The sequence below is a fragment of the Podarcis vaucheri genome (assembly GCF_965113315.1).
Source record: "Podarcis vaucheri genome assembly, chromosome: 1".
Lineage (NCBI taxonomy): Eukaryota > Metazoa > Chordata > Lepidosauria > Squamata > Lacertidae > Podarcis > Podarcis vaucheri.
Window position 1 is genome coordinate 60262529 of NC_138759.1, and position 24527 is coordinate 60287055.

Genomic DNA, 24527 nt, shown 5'->3' on the forward strand with positions numbered 1-24527 from the left:
GTTGCTGTGCTATCACAAGCCGGTGATGAACTCCAGGAGAACAAGCCTCAAAAGTAGGTCATATAATGCCAACCTCCATGCCAAATAATTTCTCAAAATAAATTTTGGGTGAGTTAACATTTGAAATATTTACTCATTAGTTTCCCCTCAAAAATGTTTTCCAATGTATTTTTTTAAAAAAAACAACAAGTTTTCTATGGTTAAATAAACTTTCATGTTTTACACAGAAGGTTTAAAAGAAAAGTCTCCAACCTGAGCCCAGCTTCCTTCCACATCTTCCTGATGTTACGTAATTAGAAAAGCAAAAGAACACACAAATGTTAGTATTTGTAAGTTTAGTAATGCAAGAAAATTCAAGGTGATGGCCGCAGTCCAGTGTGCAAAAAATAATCAAATGGCTGAACTGTGCAAAGGCTTGACGTCAATAAACTTCTCAAAACAAGCATTATGGCTGTTGAAATTATTATTATTATTATTATTATTATTATTATTATTATTATTATTATTGATTGAATTTATATACCACCCTATACCCAGGGGTCTCAGGGCAGTTTACAGAATAAAATCAAGATATAAAACCACAAAATACATAATAAAATTATGTCACATTTAGTATATGTATCCTAGCAATGAACAGTGTACGTGGTCCTTTCTGTGCATAAAATGACACCTCTGGAATGTGGCCATAAAGGAAAGGCAAAATAATGGCATGCTAATTGTTAGGAATGCAAGCATCATGCATCCAAAGTTATGTACATAAGAATTTCTCAATATATTTATACCCTTGTGTAAATTGAAACACCACATGCTGCTTAGTTTATCCACACAAGAAGCAGCCTTTAGCTGTAAACCCAAGTAAAATATTAGGCAACATCTTAAGAATTCCAAAATCAATGCACTGATTTTGCCTTCAATGCACATAATTTCTCCCAACCCCATGATGACCTTGGTGGAAAAACATTTTACAGCATAATTATACATTTCAGATAAGGTTAGTAATTAAAATAGGCCGTAACCAAGAAGAATTAATATTTCTACTCTTTTCAGAGACATTAAGAGGCACATGATTCAAGCACTCAAGAAGTGGGAAAAGCACTGTAAAAACAAAAAGGTTCAGTGCTATAACTAACCGTTTGTGGTGTAGATGTAAGATTTTCCATTTCTTCATGTGTTACCCAGACATTTCCTGTGGTCTAATATGACCCCAAAGTGAACCAATCACATCCAATGAAAGGAAAGCAGTAACAAAGAGGAAAGGTTGCAGAATATATAAGCAACAGGTACATATAAGGAGCAGGCATGGGCAAAAGCAATGGTTTCTAGATTGTTAAGTACAGACTGATGTAAGATGCAAGCCTGCAGGCAAACATTTCCCTTCAAATAATAACTTAATGTATACCCTGTATTTAAGCAAAATTAGAAAAATTATAATTCCTCATAATATGACTTCTAGGTGTACTCCTTACACTTAGCAGTGCCAAGTAATACTGTAGGATACTTCATTTTAGTTCCTTAGAGTGCATCTATCCTTCTGAAGAAACTTACTTTATCCCCTTGTATACTATGTGCCAATTCACATGCAATGCCAAATCATGGTTGGCAGTACTTGAACAAGTTGTGTTTGTGTACACATGCCTCCCCTTGCACACTCCAAAGCACTTACAGGTTTGTGGTAAACCACAGATTTTTGTTACATCCGAAAAACTATGGATTGCCTTTGCTCCAAAACAGGACTGCAAACCAGAGTTTGCAGATCAGTCATGTAACACCAAATCATGGCTGGCATTATATGGGAACCACCTCAGTTTAGGCAGGTTGCTTTTGAGACCAAATTATATAGAATGCAATCAGATTAAGTTTATACATAATATAATACATAAATATACATAACATATATTTATGATAAGCCAAGAGCATATGTGGCAATAATTGTTCCATGAGCACAGGAACTCTGGATCCTAACATGAAATGGATCCTGCTTATTCTTTGTCAGTCAGTTTTCTTTCAAATCACTCTACAAGCACAGCAGATAGTCACAAGACGCAGTCACCATCCCTCTCACTCCAGCCCCACAATGAGATGTGCATATGTAGGCTATGTGGATGCAGATTTGCATCTGTATGCACATCCACAGCACAGTATTTATCAAGGCCCCACTGAACTGGCTGACATTCTGCACCCCAGATATAAATAATGAAATGTGATTCAATTGTGGCAGGCAAAACAACCTGCCTTCAACATGTGCCCCCACCCCACACAAGAATACAACACAGGTACAACTTTCTTTAGTTCCACTTTTAAAAGGGGATTGCTGTCATGTAACATGCCTGAAATAGGGTGGTACTGTATCTTTAAATACTGGGTTCACAAATTTTGGCTGGCCTTGGTAGCCAACCAAAGATTTGACCTTTCCTCCTGGACAGGTTTTATCCCCAATCTAAGTCGGGTGCCTTTCAAAGGAATCCCCTCCTCCATTTTGAGTCCCAGAAACTGTGTTGTGTTATACAAGGTACTCCAAGTGTCCTAGAAGAACACGGTAAAATCAAGCCCCACACCTCTTCTCCAGAGCCAGAAACACAAAAGGATCTCTGCTCCAAAATATTCTAAACTGAGATGAGGATTGGGGGGTTGCTTTGCTGCTGTGCTTCCAAAGTGCTTGGAAAGCCTTTGAAAAGGAGCAGTACTGTGTGGATGATACTTGCCCCATTCTCCAGCTCCAAATTTGGGAGGCTGGAGGCTTGTCATGCTCAACAGAAGGACACAGGATACTCATCATGGTGAGCAAAATTGTGGACCCCTGCTTACAGTAACAAACATCTAGTTAAAAATATTAGCGTTGCCTAACATTTCAAACATGCCTTTAAATCTTAGCATGACATAAATGATCCCAAGAACCTGCCTAAAACTGACATTCTTCCTGCAGTCATTACTTTTTTAGCACAGTTACTAACCATAACTTTTTGCAAACTTGTTTCAACAGGTCACTTCATTTTGTCATTTTCTAAGAACTATCCCTAACTTTATTTTTATTTTGTCTTTTTTAATGCAGACCTCCACAAAAAGCAGAATTCTAAAAGATATGCTAGCTTCTCTTTAGTTAAGAGACATCATTGCTTTCCAACTTACCGTTCTCGATGTAGGAGGAGCAGATGGACTTGTTAGTGACATAATCTCTTGAATGGCAAGTCTCAGCTTTAACCTATGTAAAGGGTTACTGATTCCAATTTCACGTTGTATTTCAGTATCAGATAAGGCTGACATTATAGCACCACTTTTCACATTTGCACGGCAAGCAGCTACGTACCAGGCTGGCATCCCAACCCACAACTGGCAAGGAGAAAAACAGGAAGAGGATCACCTACAAGTTTCAAGTTAGAAGCCATGCTGCACTGAGTTTATTATTGTAATGACTCCTTACCTCTAACCAGACAACCACAGTTGGCCCATCCCACTGAGCAAAGGGTAAACCTTGCCTCCGGGCTTCCTCAAGCAGTTCATGCCTTTAAAAAACAGCAAAATACACTTGTGAAGTGCTTATATTTTCACTGATTGTCCTCCAGCGATTTCCCCCTTTGTTTCAGCAACTCTATGAACACAGCAAATTGTCCAAGAGCGACAGCAGCATGGCAAGCACACTGCATGAGATAAGTAGAAAAGTAACATTAGAATAATGGATTGCACCAGACCTTTGGAAAGCAGAATCCATTACACTGCTGAAGCTCCTGGTCTAAATTAGTTATCATGTGCAGGTGCACTAGACAAGCACTACCTAGGGGGGAATAGTTTCTACAAGAAAGGTTTGGGCAGCCTCAATATGAAGGGGTTTCAGAACCTGTATTTACTGTTACCAAGAACCACTGACAAGTATATATAAGTAAATGCATGCAACACTCTTTTGGGGTTCTGCTTTTTTAAGCAGTGTGGGGAATGCTATCTTTTGGAAAAGTCTATTAGTGATCTTTTTCCTTAAGAACTCTTATGACATTGAGGATTCTAAGGGTTCCTAACACAATTTGAGAAGTACCATCCCTTAAAATTCGAAAACAAAGCAGAAGGGGGCCGAAACTATTTTCTACCTTATTTTATTATATGACTATGAGTGCATGTTCTCTAATCTAAAACATATGCTCATTTTCTAAATACACATTAGACACAGTGAAGGGAGAAACTGTATGTGAAAATGCTAGGGAGTATAATGGTAGATGAGCTGAGGAACTTGGCCTAACAGATTCACTCTTCTTCGGTTGACAACAACACCCACTACAAAAGTACAGTTCTGCAATACATTTAAAAAAAAAAATCAACTCAAACAGTTTAAAATCAAATGCTAGGACTAAAGAATTTATGTCAAGAATTTTTGTTTGACAGCACACTGACAAGTTATGGAAGGATTCATGAATTATTCCTAATTCATGAAGATGCTGACAGGATTTTGCTGGAAATGTTTCAGCAGAATATTCTTTAATATTCATCTTGCAAGGAAAATAATTCAAAAAGGTAATGGCTGATGTTATCACAAATCTTTTAAACTAGTTTCCCAATACATCACACATTCACAATCTGCAAAAGTTAAATTAAAATCAACTTACCCTGATTTTGCACTACCACACCAAATGGAAAATTTAAAAGGAAATAAAGAAAATAAAATGTAAAACTAAAACTTGAAAAGTACTTAATTTAGATAAAAGTGAATATGATAGTGTATGGTGATGCACTATGGGTGAATAAAAGATAGACAGAACACTGACTGACAAGACGAGTAATGCATTTATTTTTCTACTTACAGGATAACACAAAATGAATTTCCTCTAACAACCTTTCCCCTGTCCCACTCTGTACCCATGTTATTCATTCAGGTCCTGAGACTCGCTGAAATATTATAATATTATTATTTCAACTTACAGCTGTATCTCAGTTCCCAATGCATCATATAATAATACAGTGGTGCCTCGCAAGACGAAATTAATTCGTTCCGCAAGTTTTTTCTTCTTGCGAGTTTTTCGTCTTGCGATGCACGGTTTCCCATAGGAATGCATTGAAAATCAATTAATGCGTTCCTAGGGAAACCACCTTCAGACCAGGTCCGGGGACAGTCTGTCCCCCGACCTCTTCTGAAGGCTGGGGAGGGGGGACAAGGGCTTTTCTTTACACTGCCAGCCTTCAGAAGGCTGTTCTGAAGGCTGGCGGTGGGAAAAAAAGCCCTTCTTCCCACCTCCCGCCCCGCAAGCTCCGGGCGGCCGTGCTTCGGGTGACAGGCTGCCGCCCCAAGCCTCGCGCACCCGGCGGGACCTCCTGCCGGGTGCGCGAGGCTTGCAGACACTCGCCCAAAGCAAGGGGAGCTCTCCGAAGGGCTCCCCGTGCTTCGGGTGACAGGCTGCCGCCCCAAGCCTCGCGCACCCGGCGGGACCTCCTGCCGGGCGCGCGAGGCTTGCAGACACTCGCCCAAAGCAAGGGGAGCTCTCCGAAGGGGTCCCCATGCTTCGGGTGACAGGCTGCCGCCCCAAGCCTCGCGCACCCGACGGGACCTCCTGCCGGGCGCGCGAGGCTTGCAGGCATTCACCCAAAGCAAGGGGAGCTCTCCGAAGGGCTCCCCGTGCTTCGGGTGACAGGCTGCCGCCCCAAGCCTCGCGCACCCGGCGGGACCTCCTGCCGGGCGCGCGAGGCTTGCAGACACTCGCCCAAAGATTTTAAAATGCTGGGGGTCGGGAGCGAAGCATTCGCTGCCGACCCCCAGCATTTTAAGATCGCCCGGGGCAGCGGAGAAGTCTCCGCTGTCCCGGGAAGGCAGGGGGGGGAGCAAAGACTTTTGCCCCCCGCCGGCCTTCAGAAGAGGTCCAGGACCTCTTCTGAAGGCCGGCTGTGGGCGAAAGTCTTTGCTCCCGACCGCCAGCAATTTAAAACAGGTCCCCGGAGATTTCCCTATGGGCTTTCGTCTTGCGAAGCAAGCCCATAGGGAAATTCGTCTTGCGAAGCGCCTCCAAAACAGAAAACCCTTTCGTCTTGCGGGTTTTCCGTCTTGCGAGGCATTCGTCTTGCGGGGTACCACTGTAGTGATAAAATGAACAGGAAACAGTATTTTAAAAAGACAACAGCATAAAGGAACCTTGAATCTCACCAAGAAATGCAGAAAGTTAGCAGAGCTCTTGCAGAACTGGTGTAATTTAATCCTGTATATAACCTTCAGGCCTCTGCAATCTAGCCCTGCTGAAATTTCCAAGTCTTCTTCAAGTGCAGCCATGCATGCTGACCATGCATGCTGACTAAGTTCTCAATTCAAAGCTGCAAATCATGATGCTATGGGAAAACTGCATACAGACATGGGTATTTGGGACTTTCCCCTTCCCCTCCTATGGGCCCCTAAAATCTACTCCAGAGGATCCCCCAACACCCTGGAGTAGATTTGCAAGTGACGGCTGCAGGAGAGAGAAGGAAGGGGTAAGTTGTGCAAGTGGAACTCTGTTTTTTGAGCTCAACAGCAGCACTGGATACAATCCAGTATAGCCATCTTTCACTCTAGCTATTCCTAAAGGTTCAGTAAAGCTGCATAATTTAAAGGAAAATAGCAGACATTTCTTAAGATAAACCTGGTTTTTTTGTCATAGTTTTATATCCATTTTCTTGATTTCTTGAGATTTTTGGTAACAGGAACATTCAATTCTATCTTGAAGAAACAGTTTGCAGAACATTCACTGTTTAGATATCAGAACTGAGGAGAAGTTAAAACTTACTTTTTTTGCAATTTTCTATTTTTTTCTGCTTGTCCTCCCAATTTTCCAAGTCCCAAGCCATCCTGAGTTGAACTGTCTGCTTCCATTACACTAACTGCAAGAATGAAAAAAACCTGTCATGTACTTCTTGGAATTAACTTTAGCACGCAGCAGAATTACAGTAATGAATGTCATTTGTGTTTATTTCCAACATACAAGTTTGTTTGCAGTACAACAGTGTAAAATGTTATATATACATTGAACAGGGCCCAGAATTAAAACACAGCAGTTACATTTATGTTAGAAGAGACAGAGGGAGGCAGGCAATTTTTGCCCATTTGTCCTTCCCCCTGAAAATTTGCTCTGGAGAACTGGAGGGCTCTCCAGAGCAGAATAAGAGGCAGTGATGAGGGAATTAGTGGATGGGGACCCTTTCTCCAGCAGGGAACTTCCAGTGGATCACAGTTGGTCCCATGAGCAAAAAGAACTCTTTCCTTTATGGAAGTGACTCTCAGGTTCCAACTGTATAGTTCAAAAGCCAGCAAACCTTTGTTTACCAAGAGACAATGAACAGTGAACATCAATATAAAATGGAGACACCTTGAGCTCGTTAGAGAAAAGGTGGGATATAAACACAGTAGTAATAAATAAGATATTATGATTGTAGTAGAAACTGATACACCTATATTTCCTGTTGCTATCAATTTCCTGTAGCTGCTTTATCTGATGATTTCAAAGCCACATAACAATTGAACAAAAGGACTTTCCTTGATATGTAAAATTGGACCCTGTATCATTGGATTTTTATATCTATCTGCTTTTCTACATCTTTAGGATGTATGCCGATTTATACTACTTATACACCACTTGGAAATACTTTTAAATAAATCCATCCATCTACTTAAGAGCTCACCCCTAGTCTCCTTAACATACTCAGTGGTGGATGCTGTGAATTGACCCAGATGGGTAGGCAAAGGCCAGGGACTGCTTGGTCACTGCTTTGGGGTCTCATGGCAGTGAGGTGCAAGACAATGGTGCTTACATGATAAGCAGCACAAGTAGTATTTTGAACAGCAATCAAATAAATATAAAATGCTTACTAAGGTCAGTTCTGGAAGAATCACAGTCATCTGCCTCAGATCTAATACCTTGCATTTTGGACTTCTGCTCAGACAGTCATCTGCATACCCAAGGAAGCCAACTTCCACTTATGCCTATACTAGCATAGGTAGGTGTAATCTGCATGCCACACAGCTAGGACTTCTTTACCTTATACCCTATACAACGATTAGCCTAAGAATTGCTGTGCCTTCTGTTCTAGGTACAATAATGCACCAACCTTGTCCTCCGCTCTCTTTGCTGATCTGTCCAGGTCGACCCTTTTCTTTCTTACCAAATAGGCGCCCGATTGAGGATTTTATCCCCTTCTTTTTAGGGGCTTTGTGAAGGGAATCTTGGCTACTATTACTGCTGCTGGGATTGCTTACTTGTCCATCTTGAGAACCTGTGGAACTGTAGAGCAGATACAGTTAAGTCTATAAAAATATGCACTATACACATTTTGAGTTATATTGAACACAGTGCTAAGGAAATTAGTCTGTCCACACAGGTATTTCTGTGAAAGTGTCTTTGGGGTTTTCTGTTTGTATTCTATTTTCTGTATTGTTCTGTTTCAATTGTACACTACCCAAAAACAGTAATAGCTGGTATAAAATTCTGTAAATAACTAACTAAATAGCAAACAATGGAAGTAGAAGTCTGAGGAGAAAGGGAGCCAAGGAGGAGAAAGGGGAAGTTGAGGAAACACACAATATGAGCTGTTGGCAGTCAATGAGAAATCCTGAAGCTAGGAGTTTGCATCCAAGGACTCAAAAAAGCCAATATACTGATTTTATGTTACGCAACAAAACATAGGATGACAGTCTTCAGTTTAGCTATATTCTATTTAAACATAACTTACTTTCTTAGATCTCTTAAATCTTCATGGCTCACTGTATGCAAGGCACCCTTATAGGTTCTATCTAAATGCAGAGATCGAGGTGAAGAGGGTGGTGAGGTCTCACATTTTATTGTAGCCTTGTCATCTCTAACTTCTTCTCTTGAAACTGGAGACTGCAAACAAACACAATTTAAGTATTACTTCATCTCTAAGAGGCAGAGTACTCACAGTAAAGATTATTAGGTGTTATAGATTTTATAATTTCAACAGCTGCTACATCTATATGCTTTTGTTTCAACAAAGAAAAATTGTAGGCAATGATACAATATTTTGTTCTAACCAAACCAAGTTCGTGTATATCTAGGGTCTGCCAGTTTACACAGAACTCATATTTCTTGCAGTTATAACACATTTGAAATAGACTTTGGTGGAATCTGAGACTAATTCTGAAGTCAATGCCCAGAATTCAGAGGGGTATTTAAACGGATTTCTCTTCTCCATGGACTTGCTTTGAGCATCTGTTCCAAGTTCTGATGGTATGCATGTACTATTTTCTGGCATGGCTCAGGTTCCTTCCCACTTTGCTTTGGTAGAAACATGAAGTGAAGAATAGGACTGAACTTCTACCTGTTCTAATATCTGCTCTACCGCTGCGGGGATTGTAAGGGGATTAATCAGCCATGGAGAAAATACACAGGGAATACGTACTATGCACAATGCAAACATAGCTCTTCAACTGGAAGGGAAGACATTCTAAATGGCAGGTGTGTAGACTGCATATATCCTTATTTGTCCCGCACCTTCTCTTAATAGCAAAGTGTTACCATAGAAAATGTATAGGGAGATGAGCACACCTGGCAAGCAAGAGAGTAGTGGAGGTATGCATGGAGAACCCTTTGTTCTGGTCATGCTGATGAAAAACCATTTACATTTTTAAAATACAGTTTAATTATACTAGACTTTATTGTTCAAGATTCCACAGAGAACAATGGCTGAAGATTTACCTTTCTATGATGTTTCCTTAAATCACTAGGCTGACAGAAGCATGCAAAGAAGAGAAATTAAGATAAAGCAGGTTTTTTGATTATTCAAACTAGAAAGCATGAACACATGGGACGATTTTCGCAGTTATAAAACATTCTCCGGGAGAAGACAAGCCATATGCTCTATTTAACCTATTCATGAAACCATTGCTCAAACAGACCACTTCTCTATACTGAAAATATTTAAACATAACCCTGGAAAGCAGCATTTAAGATTGATGCAGACATAATGGGTGGAATACCTTTAAGGGATCACTCTGGAGTGTAAATTACCTTCATGTATTGTTGCTGCAGTATCACACGTCAGTTTTAAAAATTGGATTCTTAATGCTAGTTAAGCATTGCTATAAATGACTTTTTTTTTTACATGAGGGATTATTTTTAACTAATTTTCTAAAAGCCACAAAAATAAAGGACAGAAGTAGAGTGCTCTTTCTGCTTCTTCTACCATGGACCAAAATGTCAGAAACCTTCTATAAACATTGGTTTTGAGCTGAGTCCCTTGTAGATGACCAAGTAAATTCTCGTTTCTCCTGCTTGAAAGGTAGGAAATGGGAATCACAATCCCCTCCCCCTGCTGAACATTTCATGTCAAAGCTGAGCAAAATGCATTGTAGAAACGAGGAAAAGGAACAACACAAGCAAGAACAAAAAGAGTACCCAAGGCCCTGGACTAGAGACCTTGGAAGGAAGCCAAGAGAGATGGAAAAGCCAGGTAAGAGTGGAGTGCAGTGTAAATGTGATTAGTTGCAACTCTATACCTAGAGTGGGTGGCGCTGTGGTCTAAACCACTGAGCCTCTTGGGCTTGCTGATCGGAAGGTTGGCAGTTTGACTCCGTGCAATGAGGTGAGCTCCCATTGCTCTGACCCAGCACCTGCCAGCCTAGCAGGTTGAAAGCACACCAGTGCAAGTAAATAGCATTTCTGTGCACTCTGGCACTCTTCATCGTGTTCCATTGAACCAGAAACAGTTTAGTCATGGCCACATGGCCAGGAAAGCTGTCTGTGGACAAACGCCAGCTCCCTCGATGAGCACCGCACCCTATAGTCGCCTTTGGCTGGACTTAACTGTCCAGAGGTCCTTTACCTGTATCTTTTATCTCTACCTAGAAGGATGTAGCCTTGGACACCTCCCAGGGACTCAACTCATGTTTAACATTCATGGTAAGTTTCCAACATTCCGTTCCAAATTAACTTGAACATACACTAGACAACTTCTGATGGGTGGGGGGTTAGGTGGCTGCATGCTACATGCAAACAGTCTGGAATTCCTGATAAAGTTGACCAGTACGCAAACACAAGAATACAAGACACACAGAAAAATGGGGAACAACACAAGAGCTAATCATAGGGATTTCCCCCCTGGGGTGTGTGGGAGGAAAACAGAGACACTTACTAGCGTCATGATGCCTAGTCTGTCCACTTCTCGAGCAGGACTATGTGGCATTCGCCGCGGGGTGGAACGACCACTGCCAGGTGGAGAGGAGCCAGAAAGGGAGCCACCAGGAAAGGGAGGAGGAGGAAGAGAGCTCAATGACCGAAACCGGCCAAGATTCTCTAAACTCCCACTACCAACACGGCTTTCAATTTCCTCTGCTCGCTGCTCCGTGTTTTCCTTTTCTTCTTGTATCAGTCTGAAAAGAAAGAAAGAAATAAAGAATGCAATTCCTTTATGCAGTGTATCTGCCAATGTTATCAAAGTTTCACTGCCATCAATTAACATTTGCTATTTTCATCAATAACTCAAGTTATGATAAGCTGTTTAAGGGTACAGTTTAAGGTTCTCAAATGGCTTAGTTGACAAACAAATCGGCTCCCGAACGGTGATAACCCGGAAGTAAGTGTTCCGGTTTTCAAAAGGTTTTTGGAAGCCGAATGTCCGACGCAGCTTCCGCTTGAGTGCAGGAAGCTCCTGCAGCCAATAAGAAGCCGCGTCTTGGATTTCAAACAGTTGCAGGAGTCAAATGGACTTCCCCGAAATGATTAAGTTTGAGAACAAAGGTTCCGCTGTACTTCTTTACAAGTCCTCATGAAAGGTACAGTATTACTATTGGAATTCTACTGAACAGGTACTCATTTGGGACTGCCTCCAACACTATCCCTTCATGGATATATGCAGTATTTGATCTAACAGAGACTTCTGTGAGGAAATAAGATAGTGAGGCTATTTTTGTATTTTGCCCCCAGCCTGCAGCCTCTGTACTAACTCCTACACTGTTCTCTGCATATATATCCCTTTGGGGGGGGTGAATTCTTCAAGAGTGGCAACTACTATTAAAGCTAGGTAGGGACATTAAATTTACTTAAAGCTCTTTTTCATGAAAAATAATTTGCTGCTTGTCTTTAAGGCAAATGATTCAACACTCACAAAATAACCAAATACAGCAGATCTTAAATTTTTGCTCTGTGTTCACAGACATGGTCCTTCATTAAGAAAAAGTAAAGATTCATGCTGTTTGGAGAAGCCATGCTACTACCACAGCAGTCAGAAATCATCACATTGAGTTAATTTTTCAATAATAATAATAATAAATTTTATTTATATCCCGCCCTCCCCAGCTGAGCCGGGCTCAGGGCGGCTAACAACAATCAAATAAACAATCAAATAATCACACATTCTAAAAATATTTCATTATAAAAATTAGTTAAAATCAAATTGATGGCAACCGATTAAGCAAAATTCTGTGCAGGTTGCCAGAGGAGGGAGTCAGGCTGCGCCCTGACCAAAGGCCTGGCGGAACAACTCTGTCTTGCAGGCCCTGCGGAAAGATGTCAGGTCCCGCAGGGCCCTAGTCTCTTGTGACAGAGCATTCCACCAAGAACTCTGGCAAACTAACAATGTAGAAAAATCATATCTATATCCATACAAATGAAGAGCACTGGTTAAATTAAACACACCTATTGCTATAACTTCTGTGAACGAAAAGAAATGAGAGTAAACAAACTAGACGTACAGGAAGAATACATTCTAACATCAAATAGTGGAAATTTAAGTTAATGATACAAATGTATACTGTACCTAATTTCATTGTTGATGGCATCCAACTGTTCCTGAAGCATCATGGCTAAAGTCTGGGCATCTGCCTGACCACTAGGTGACAAGATGTCAACTGAGCTGAATATTGTTTCTCTGTCATCCTCACCATCTGAGATATCAACATCGCTCTCAAAGGCTTGTGCAACATTTGCCAGCACACTTGCTTGCTGCGCACGCTCCCAGTCTTGCTCATTAAGAGTCTGAACCTGTTTAATATATGTGATCTGAGTTTTAATTGCAAATTTCTCTCCGTTAACATATAGATAAGATAAGATAGACAGATAAAATCACTAAGACTTAACTTACATGCTGCAGTAATCCATCAAGGCAGCAATATTAAGAATGCAATAAAACCAAAACAATAATTGTAATATCATGTTCATAGTCATTATTATTTCTATCGAATAAGATAGATTATAAAAAATCAAGATATAGTACATAAATGCAACATTATGTAAGTGAAACAAAAGATAATTCCATTACTTAAGTTTCTTGAATAGCTTTGGAAACTTCAGTTTTTTAGATGAGAATTTTGTTTTTGTCATGATCTCATTCTAGCTGCCTAACAGTAATCAGCGGGGGGGGGGGGGGCAGGACATCCAAAATTCAGTAATCCAGCTTCCCGCAATTAACTCAGTGTGTCAAAGCAGCTATACCGTCTATTTATTACTTCACACAAATAATTCAAATCCAGCATTTGGAACTAGGTGCACAGCTTTAGCTGGTAGGAAAAAGAAAATGATCAGACCACTCTGTTCCTTCATAAAGGAATTTCATATGGAACTTCTACATATCTGAGTTTCCTTGGTCCAGAGGGGTACAAATTAGATAAGTAATACCGTATTTTTCGCCCCATAGGGCGCACCTAGTGTTTTTTTTGGGGGGGAGAAAGAAAAAAAAATATTCCCCCCCCCCAGGCATGGGGCTGGGGAAGCCCGAGCTTCCCCCGACCCCAGCCCCCTGAACAGACTGCTATCCGCAAGCCTAGGGAGCCCGGCTCGACGTCGCGCTGGTCTCCCCAGGCTTGCAGAGAGCTGCCCGAAGCCCGGGGTGCGCGCCCCAGGCTTCGGGATGCAGGCAGCTCTCCGCAAGCCGTGGGAGCCCGGCGGGAACTCCTGCCGGGCGCGCAAGGCTTGCGGATAGCTTCCTGAAGCCTGGAGAGCGAGAGGGGTCGGTGCGCACCGATGCCTCTCGCTCTCCAGGCTTCAGCGAAAGCCTGCATTCACCCCATAGGACGCACACACATTTCCCCTTCATTTTTGGAGGGGAAAAAGTGCGTCCTATAGGGCGAAAAATACGGTAAATCATTTTCTTTTTTTCTTCTGCATGTTTTTTGCTTCTTTTCATAGTAACACCCCTCTTTTGGTTTGCGCTACCCTGTTATTCTGTTCATGGACGGTTCTTTGACCCAGCAGAGGCTTCTGTGAACACGGGAGAATGAGACTATTTTATTTTATTTTCTTATTCCTCTTTCCCTCTGCCCCACCATGGTGGGGTTTGGGGGGACTGTCCAGAATAGCATGGGAGGGCTGCGTAAGAAAGGGGAAATTGCAAAAGAAACCTGTCAATCAATCACCCTCCCTTTCCCTTCCATTCATGAAAGCCTCCGCTGGATCAAAAAGTCACAGAGTTTTAAGTCACATTTTGCAAGTAGTACTTTTGATCCACCCTCAAGTCTTTGATAGTCAAGAACATCTTCAAACTTGTTTTAATATGGACCTTATTTTGTATATATAAATATCATTTCAATAGGCTTCTTATAGCTTTGAGATGAAAAACTGTGTGTTAAAACATGCTATTATAAGAGTGCTTTAACAAAAAGTTCATACCTTTGAAGGTTCATCTCGCAGAGCTGCCAAACGTCCTTTTTGTGGACGTCTTAACACTGAGGTGCTATAAGAATCTGTTTGATTGTCAGCTATGGCTGAAGGTGCCAGTGGATATCTGAAATCTGGCACACTACCCAGATGTGGTCGACTGAAACCAGAGCAGATACCATATTTTGCATTAATAAGAGACACTCTCTCAAATGTCAGTAATAATAATAATAAATTTTATTTATATCCCGCCCTCCCCAGCCGAAGCCGGGCTCAGGGCGGCTAACAACAATAAAACAGTACAAAAGTACAGCATAAACAACACTCTAAAATCATTCATTATAAAATTAATTAATTCAAGGCACTGGCAACCATTGGGCCAGAGCTCCGCGAAGATTGCCGAGGGAGGGAGTCAGGCTGTGCCCTGGCCAAAGGCCTGGTGGAACAGCTCTGTCTTGCAGGCCCTGCGGAAAGATGTCAAGTCCCGCAGGGCCCTGGTCTCTTGTGACAGAGTGTTCCACCAGATCGGAGCCACAGCCGAAAAAGCCCTGGCTCTAGTTGAGGCCAGCCTAACTTCTCTGTGGCCTGGGACCTTCAAGATGTTTTTATTTGAAGACCGTAAGTTTCTCTGTGGGGCATACCAGGAGAGGCGGTAATTTAGACGCAGGCATTCATCTAGCAATACTTTATAATGGAGAAAAGCATATGTGTTGTTACTTATACCTATGATGAAGGGAAGGGCCTCTGATCCTCATCTGGTCATTTTCAGACCTCATTGCTTCAATGTTTAGTACCAGTTGATCCTACAAAGAAAAGCAAGTAATAAATTCCTTTTACCGTTATATATTTCTTTTCAAAACATAAATCACATACCATATTTTTCGCTCTATAACACGCACCAGACCATAACACGCACGTAGTTTTTAGAGGAGGAAAACAAGAAAAAAAATATTCTAAACGAAATAGTGGATATATGATTATTGTGGTTCATGCTGTGGCCACAGACATGTGATCTGACCGTGAGTTTGGAGTAGCCCAATGCAAAAATCCTGAGGATCCATGTGGATCCATGCTTTGTAACTACGGGGGAGGGAAGGAAGGGGAACCATGGATCCTCTGCTCACGACTGCAGCAGATCCCCCCCGCCACCCGCAGGCATTCGCTCCGTAACACGCACAGACATTTCCCCTTACTTTCTAGGAGGAAAAAAGTGACTGTTATGGTGCAAAAAATACGGTACATTGGTTCATAAGGTCAGTACTGTTTTGAATTTCTAATGTTCAAGGCCCATCTCAATGAAAAGTTTTTTCAAAAACCATTTTGGTCAACTGTCCCTCACTTACTTATTATTTCTAGAATGGCTCTGAATAACTATGATATTTCAAAGGACAGGGGACTGGGTCTATTCCTCCCTGCACCCCAACAGCTGGGATGGCTAACCAGTTTTGGCTCAAGAGCCACATTTACCTTTGGGCCAACCCTCCAGGGAACCATATGCCAATGGTAAGTATACCCACCCCAGGCTCTCACATGCACAACTCCCCCTCCTCAAATAATCCATGCAGATTATCTGAAGGGGGTTATAGACCCCTCTTCTGTCAAATGATCAATCTGATGACTGTAGAAGGGGCAATATGTCAATGTTAGTACTGCATCTACTACTTTTTTTCTTTTTGCTACTTCCACCAACATCAGTGGGATCAGGGGGCAGAAAGAATTACACGGGGGAGGTGTAATTAGGCCCCAAAATGGAAGTTAGCCACCCCTACTGTAAAGAGAAAAAACCTCAGCAAGTTTCTGGGAATGTCTAAACAAAAAATGACTCCATTACAGATGTATGCTTTCCGGGCATTAGTGATCCTTGGGCTGTTGCAGCATGATCTGTGGTACAATCAACTTCGAAGCAGGCATTTTTTTTTTAACAGTTGTGGTAATTTATTCTTTTTCTCATGCCTGATTTTGTTTCACTGCTTTATAACCACGCTATAAAGTAATGCATTTCATTTTCAGTCAATACCTTTTCATTCTGAAGCTCTTCAACATGTTTCTTAGCATTTTCAACTTCACGAACAAGAGCATTCTGGAACAAAATTAAGTTCATTAGGACTTTAGAATGTGACCCTTTGCAATACTTAGCATTTTAAAGTTTTTAAATACTATCAAAAAGTTATAGATGTGAGCACCTGCTTGTTTAACTCTACTTGTTTGCCTCTTTAGCTCAATTTAAGATACATGAGCTCTTGTACACTCTCCTTAAATAAGATAAACATTAATATAAGAGAACTACATATAGTTCTTTATCACCTGGTTCCAGGGTGGTGTATAATAAAATACGCTTAACAAAAGATCTATCTATCTAAAGAGCCATCTATCTACAAGTAGCCAAAGCTGTAAAAAGAGCAGCAGATTGCAGAGCAGGAACCTCACACCACCGTTTTAACACACTTAACACAAAAGGTATATTCCTAGGAGAAGTTTCTCTGCCCATAACAAAGTAGTAGTGTTACCACAGCTGTGCACTAGACATCCCCACGGTTTATAAAGTTCTTTCGCTGGCTCTCTGTCTTGCCATAAACAGCAGGCTAAATATCCATCAATAAATTGGTAAACTACAACTGAAGCTGCTGTTGCATTTCAAAGCAACATTTGTAACATTCGCAATTACTTTGTCTTCCAGGGCAGCCATTCTTTCTTTAAGGTGAAGCTGAAGTCTCTCATTGGATTCAGACAAAAGTTTATCAACGGTATCAGATAAACGTTTATTATGCTCTTCATTCATTTTCTCTCTTTGTCGAGCCTAGATTTTGGGATGTGCGGGAAAGGGGCATAATAAGAAACAAAGTGAGTTTATGAGCATTTGTACACATCCAAAAGCAAAAATCACATAAGCCAACTCTTTTTTCTGTCTTTAATTTGTAGAAATGGTGAAGGTCCCAAAGTTATTGTGCTATACATATTTTTCATGATGCTCTAATTTATAGCATAATATATATTTGCTTTTCCAGATTCAAGCCTGAGCATGCCCTAAAAAAAATAGCAATGTAATTCTGAAGAATATTTATTATGATAGCTTCCAGAACTTTTAGCCACTGATAATTTTGACAGCAGCTGTACAAGAGGTCCTTTCACTAAACATGTTCTCTAATTAGTTATTAAAAAAATTAGTTATAGGAGCTGACATTGTTCTAAGAAGCCAAATCATCCACCAGTGCTATTGAACATCCAAGGCCCATGCAGGTACTTCAAGTATCCAGTTAAGATAAAAGCTTGCCCATTCAGTTCACTTTATGAGGAATATAAGCCTACACTTTGCATTGCTAACCTGATTTTTTTTTTCAAGTTTGAAAGTAGGGTGAGGGGAGATGGCAGTAATCACTGCTTTAACATACCCTTAGCAATTCCTGATTTTTCTCCTCTAGCTGGGCTTCCATCTGCCTCAATCGTTCTTCAATGTTACCATGTCTTTCTTCAGCCTATTATAAATCATACTGCTAATTAAAATTTGAAAATTCACCCAGAAAAACTATTAGCAAATTTTGTGATTTATGCAGACCGCTATTTCTGTTCACACACTGCAATGGAATAAAATACATTGAACACTGTTTCTTCCCTACTACCTTTCATTTTAATGGTTTTTAAAAAACCATGCATGCAGAAATAAGGATTAGCATCACTTGTACAAATTTGGCCTTCCTTAGCTTGGATTATGTTCCAACTGTTTAGCAAATTTAGCTGCAGAATTCCCAGGAGGCAAATGTCAGGTAACAAAAGACAATAAGGAACAGGAAAGGTGGTAACAACAGCAACAACAACATGAAAACAACAACATGAAGACTATAAAAGGCAGCCAATAATCCATTTGTAAATGCTGGGCACAACATTGCTTGAGGATATAGTTTACTCCACCAGGAAATGCAGAAGGACTTTATAATGCAACACCTACAGCTGACATAAGAGCTGCTCAAGCAACCTCCAAACTATAAAAACATGAATTATTTTATGTTACAGAACTAAGAAATCATATAAATATAAAGTACAGTGGTGCCTCGCGAGACAAAATTAATTCGTTCCGCGAGTTTTTTCGTCTAGTGAATTTTTCGTCTTGCGAAGCACGGTGTCGGAAAAGTTTTGGAAAAGCTTCAAAAATCGCCAAAAACCTCAAAAAAGGCTACCATACCGCGTTCTATGAGTTGCTCCTCAAAGTCAAGTCGCAACTGTATTAACGGTGTTAAGAAAAAGGAAACAAACTTGCAAAAAACACAAGACGTTTTCGTCTTGCGAAGCAAGCCCATAGGGAAATTCGTCTTGCAAAGCAGCTCAAAAACCGCAAAACCCTTTTGTCTAGCAAGTTTTTCGTCTTGCGAGGCATTCGTCTTGCGGGGCACCACTGTACTATGTCAAGTATTTGTTAACCCAGGGTGAAGGGTGGGATTAGAACTAAATTACCAAGAACAAATTGTTTCCACTGAAAACACAGTTTTTCACAGTACAAAGTATCACAGCCCTACCTTTGTAAGTGCTGCAACTCTCTGAGCCAGTTCAGCCTCCACCTCTGGCAGAGTCTCTGCTTTTCTGAGAGTCTGCTGCAATTTTTGCTCAGCTAGTTCCAGTCGCTCCTGTAACTGCCTGTTCTTATCTTCACTCTAGCAAGGCAAGAACACCATTAATTTACTTATAACTAATGCTCCATATATTTTTCCAAATGTTACTTTCAAAAGCTCTTTTTATTGGTATTGAACAGTCATGTTGTGAGAAAATTTGTGTGAAATCGTAGGGAATAGCTTTTATTAGCTTCCAAGATCAGGCAAGTTGTCTCTCACACAACACTGCTCACAAACGCAGATAATTTTCATGAGCAACATGTGAACATGGTATAAGCGTTTCAAATGGAAATTCAAAAGTTCATTTCCAACATACAGTACACTACAAAAATAACCAAGGATGGAATGCTACTGTAAACAACAGGATACAATTTTTAAAATAAAAAATAAGCTCCTAATATCATGCTCTGTTGAGTTTACCCATGGCCATCTGTACAGTACACAAGCCATTTTTCTGGTTATAGTTAGATATATACAAAACATATAGACTAACTAGTTATATCACCAGCAAACTGAATATTTTTACCTATTGTGCAAGTCACTTACTGAAGTGCAAGGCTGGCAAATTTTCTTAGATTATTTCTTCCTGCTGCTGTCCCCCAGGTGATATTCCAACCCTTTTTTTCCTGAGGAACCCCACCCCAGAAGCAGTTTTTTGGGGGAGTAGATGGTGGGAAAGCTCAATTGCACAAGTGGCCTTGTTCTCACACAACTGTTGCATAAAACCAATTATTTAATTCTTTGTGAATGCATGGCATTCTTACCTGCGCTGCTGCAAAGTTGTCTCTTTCATATTTCTCATATCAAGTATGTTAAGCAGATTATGGAGAGCTATCACAGCTAGATAAAGTTTTGCTTTATTACTATAATTAACAGTTTCTACCTGTCGGTGCAGAGAATCTTTATTAGCAATTTCGTTTTCAAGTTTATCATTGAGGTCATGCACGGATGTAGCTTCACGTTGTGCAGCGAGGTAGCGTTTTTCAAGGGTTGTGATTCGCTCTTCCATATCTTCCTTTTGAGCCATTGCCTAAGTTGTAAAAATTGTAAGGAGATTAAGGAAATACATAGTCCCTAAGTGTTAAATAGTCTCTCTTCATTAAGTGTGTTTAATAGACTGTCTTGAGAAATCAGGCATGGAAATATAAGAGTGATCAAAAGATCCTTTGAAATAATTGCACCTTTCTTTTACTTTGTGGGCCTTGGCACTATGGAAGTTGCCAATTCTTACTGATCTTAACAAGTTCAAGATCAAGATTTGCAAAAGTTTCCAATCTATAATAATATGCTTTGGAAAATGAGGAGTGCTTCAAAAGAAGTTGTGATAAGGAATAATTGTAGATTGTTCCAAGCAAAACAGTCAAGATTTACAGGGGTAATTGTAAGCTTTAAGCCTAAATAGTTCTTTGAATCCCTAGTTTATGTATATACTCAATACCAAAGTATGTGATGTGGTTACTTCAGCCCTTTTAATAGGAGGTGCTCATCTTTTCAAGATCCACCAGTAATCATATTAATCAGGTGCCAGCCTATGCAGAAGTTAATAAAAACAGACTTGGATTTCCCCCCCGATCAGAACATTAATTTATATGGCTGCCAAATCAAGATTCACACTGCATGTAAAACCCAGGAAAAAGAGAATTTTTGAGCAGAAGTTCATACAGCCAACTACAAATACAAGTTTTAAAATTCCACTTGAGAGTTTATTAAAACATGTTTGCTCAATCCTTCCGTTAAGTCACAAACAAAAAACTGACATTTCCTTACCTCTCTTACATCTCTTTGCAACTTTGTGTTCATTTCTTCAGATTTTATTAGATCTTTCCTAGCGGTATCAAGATCTTCTTCCAGTTCTGCTACTCTGTTAGAAAGGGCCGTTATACGTTCTTTCATTTGAGCCTGCTCTTTAGTTTGCATCTCTATGACATCTTGAAGTTCTATTACTTTAGCAAGGTCTTCATCATGACTTAGAGAGCCATTGGAAGATCTCTATTTGGAAATAAAATTATTATTTTTAGAAGACCAGTACAATATGATGTACTGCATACTACCATAATTTTTCAAGTTAAAGCTGTCATAATTCAGGCATGATTAAGGTCTGCTCATTTACTATTTCCTAGGAGGAAAAGTTTCAAAGGGATGAGTCTCTGGTCTCATTGCCAGAGATTCAAGAAACAATGAGTAAATCAAATTGAAACCATGTTTATCTGAAAATGGTGTTTTCTGTACCACAAATCCATTACCTGAAAAGATTTGGAGCGTTTGATCAGGAGATGACAGAGACAACACATTTATGTTTGTATAAAGCTGCTTTCACTCACTACTTTCTCATCGGAATGAGATGATGGTGTAGGTACACCTGAGACCCACACTGTGTTTAAGATTTATTTCCCCAGAAATGATGAGTGAACAAGCCCTACAAGACCAAGGTTTCCACCTACCTTCCCATTAGTGCTAGGTGCATTCTCCTGATCATGATTAACATCAGGCATCCCATCAGCTTGAGTTCTTTTCTGATTGTTCTGTTCTTTCAAAATCATTAACTGAAAATGAAATTAAAGTATTGTTTCAGTTATGGTAATAAAGGATATTAATTCAGAAATTAAAAAAGAGCAGTTAACATTTGCAAAGATAGAAATTCTGCATTTATGAATGAATAGGCAACAGATATACTACCGCCCTCAATTTTAAAGCAGAATTGGAACTGATTTCTATAATCTATTTAGAGGATATTTGTCAAATGGTAAGCTTGCCTTTGAGGAGTACTCAACTGTCAGACAGGAAACCTTTTGCAAAACAAATGATCCATGACTGCCATTTACTTAATAAGTGAATGGAGTTGGGTGAATTGGCTCTTAGGACTGACTGAAACCTTGCAGTGACATGTCCACAGCTGAAAAGATTGCATTTAGAGAGAAGACTCCATGGAAAACGTATTCCCAACATCACCAAGCTGCACAAAGTCCCTATCCTGCAGAAGACAGGGAGGGGTGTTTCTAGCTACCCCACCCTTTGCCCTTGGGAAGCCTTCAAAGAAGCTGCTGCAGGAGAGGGACTGTGAGCAACATCAAGGGAGGGGAGTTTCTAGGACTAAGGTGAAACTGTGAAACTCCCTTGTCATTTTTGTGTGAATGCTGAATGTTTAAGTAATCTTGTTATATATTTATAGTATAGGAATGTGTTTCGGGGTATGTTACTAAATTTTTGTTTTGCTATGTATTATGAAATTGTTACTATGTTATTGTTTTCCTATGCTATGATTTGCAGGGGGGGCAGTGTTTGAAATGCATCCGTATCTTTGTTGTAAGCTGCTTTGAGTTTGAGGGGGGAGTTGTCAGAAAGTGGTACACAAATAATAAAGTGAAGGAATGAAGACACACTGCTTCACAAACATTTGAATCAGTGTTTAGAATTTGCAGCAGGACCAAGAGATGCAATGGGAGCATTTCACTGATTCTAACCCTTTCCTTTCAGTCATAGTTCTTTGGGCCCCTCAAAAAGTCAATAGCTCCTTCAGAGCTGACAAGAGGAGTTTTTGTTTTAAGGAAATGACCTACCTCCTTGTGTGTAGTACCCAGTTCTTCCTCCAACAAGCTACATCTTTCAAGTGCTACTCGTAATCTTTCCCTTACCTAAAAAAGATAGAGCCAAGGTGTGAACACAAACAATTCCAAAACTAAACTGTGCAGAAGTTTTGATTACATGCAGTTATATATTTATTTTTGGCAATGAACATTATCTTTAAATTCTTAAAAACAATAAAGTAACAACCGAAACATTTCTTCCAATATCTATGGAATGCCAAACAACAAGCAGCTTATGCAAAATCAATATGGAGCCAATATACATTCAGAACTCCTATTTCATTTGCAGGCAATGAACCTCTGGCTCAGACAAGCTTAAGAGTATAGTATTAGCTATACTACAGAAATGTGGACTGGTAACAATATCATGGCTAGATAGGATGAATTGATTTTAAATATATTAATTTTATCATATTGTATTTCATCTTTCTTGACTAAACAAGCATAGAAATTGGTTGTTATAACAATTAAAATATAAAATTTCAATTGCTCAATATGTCACCTGTGAATACGCTGTATAAACCTTATGGGTCTGGATCCAATAAAGCCCAAGCATAAGGGTAAATCTTGATCATGTAGAAGGTTCTCATTTCCACAACCCAAGCCGCCTACAATCCCTACACCACATCAAAAGTCTTACTCCATGAGCAAATTTCTGCTCACAATCCTTACAATCAAAGCCACCGTCCATGGCTTTTCTACTAATGAAATATTTGCTTAAAGACCAGGTGTGCCATCTGATGTTAGTCACACTCAGAGTAGATTAATTGAAATAAATGAACTTGTTTATTGATTTGAGTAAGACTGCTTACTCAAAAGATCTGAGTAAGATTGCTTACTCAAAAGGCTAAATGCCCAGAACTTCCCAAAAGCAAGAGATGGAAGCTACTGAACAGAACACCGTTCTCTATGAAATGGGAAATAAGGACACTGTTCAACCAAAGTTAAGGATAAGCCTCTTCTGAAGTAATTGGGACTTCAACTGCTTAACTTCAAATTTCACAATGCCTATCCATACTGTTTGATGGACAGTCATATAGTCATACTGAACTGGATCCATAGAAAAAGCACACAGGAGGCAACTGGATGAATTCCCTGCCTCCCCGTCTCCCTCACGACCCACTGTTTTCAGTGATCCCCTTTCCCCTCAGCCCCCTACATCACAGCCCACCTTTTCAGAAGGGTGTCCCAACCCTCAGAAGGGGAAGAAGTCAGGAAGGGGACTTGAAGAAGCTACGCTCTCTCTTGCATTACAGCATATACGTCTAACAGTATTAGGCTAAGCTGGCCCCTCTGCTCTTACCACTTCTTTTTTTTCCTATGTCACAATTTAAAAGTGGCACAGATCCCACCCACCACCCAAATGCATTAAAGTGTTTTCATTTCCTGTCTCTTCCCCTATGCGCATACCAAAAGCTGGGAAAAAGGGAGGAAGAAACAGAATGAAGCAAAAAGGGGAACAAAGAGTTGAACTAAACCGATGAAAAGGGACTGGGAAGGCACCATAATAAAAGACTGTTGCACTCCAATTTGACATTGCCACCACTTTCCTGGCATCTATATTTTGGAGTAGACAGCAGTGCTATCAAGCTTCAACTGAACAAAAGTAGAAGGCAAATGTTATTTTCACTTTTTCTGTTTGTTTTACCAAGGGGACTGCCTTAGAAGACCAATTCACTGGCTGACACCTGCTTAGAAAGGTAAGCTAGTTATAACAAGGTAAACTTACAAAGGTAAGCTAGTTATTACAAAGACAAACAAGTTTTACAAGTCAGCCAGCTATTTTTTCCACTTGCATT

At 40.3% G+C, this 24527-nt stretch overlaps 1 protein-coding gene across 9 annotated transcripts in view; it reads right to left on the reverse strand.

Annotated features, from left to right (window-relative positions):
• Positions 1–24527, reverse strand: part of PPFIA1 (PTPRF interacting protein alpha 1) — a 70995-nt gene that overhangs the window by 23204 nt on the left and 23264 nt on the right. For 3 of the 9 annotated variants that reach the window (XR_014220090.1, XM_082223838.1, XM_082223835.1), the window contains exons 5-24: positions 22702–22776; positions 21586–21687; positions 20912–21133; positions 20028–20174; positions 19052–19186; positions 17933–18016; positions 17209–17340; positions 16561–16623; positions 15267–15346; positions 14556–14703; positions 12709–12932; positions 11086–11323; positions 9651–9680; positions 8668–8819; positions 8047–8219; positions 6729–6822; positions 3419–3500; positions 3127–3327; positions 1131–1193; positions 253–279 (exon numbers count right to left, since the gene is read on the reverse strand). Coding sequence is in view for 8 of the 9 variants with exons in the window: in XM_082223838.1 (XP_082079964.1) it covers positions 253–279; positions 1131–1193; positions 3127–3327; positions 3419–3500; positions 6729–6822; positions 8047–8219; positions 8668–8819; positions 9651–9680; positions 11086–11323; positions 12709–12932; positions 14556–14703; positions 15267–15346; positions 16561–16623; positions 17209–17340; positions 17933–18016; positions 19052–19186; positions 20028–20174; positions 20912–21133; positions 21586–21687; positions 22702–22776 (2472 nt within the window). In the remaining variant the exon portion in view is untranslated. The remainder of the gene's footprint in view (positions 1–252; positions 280–1130; positions 1194–3126; positions 3328–3418; positions 3501–6728; positions 6823–8046; positions 8220–8667; positions 8820–9650; positions 9681–11085; positions 11324–12708; positions 12933–14555; positions 14704–15266; positions 15347–16560; positions 16624–17208; positions 17341–17932; positions 18017–19051; positions 19187–20027; positions 20175–20911; positions 21134–21585; positions 21688–22701; positions 22777–24527) is intronic. The other 6 variants (XM_082223839.1, XM_082223836.1, XM_082223837.1 and 3 more) reach the window with 6 other exon arrangements.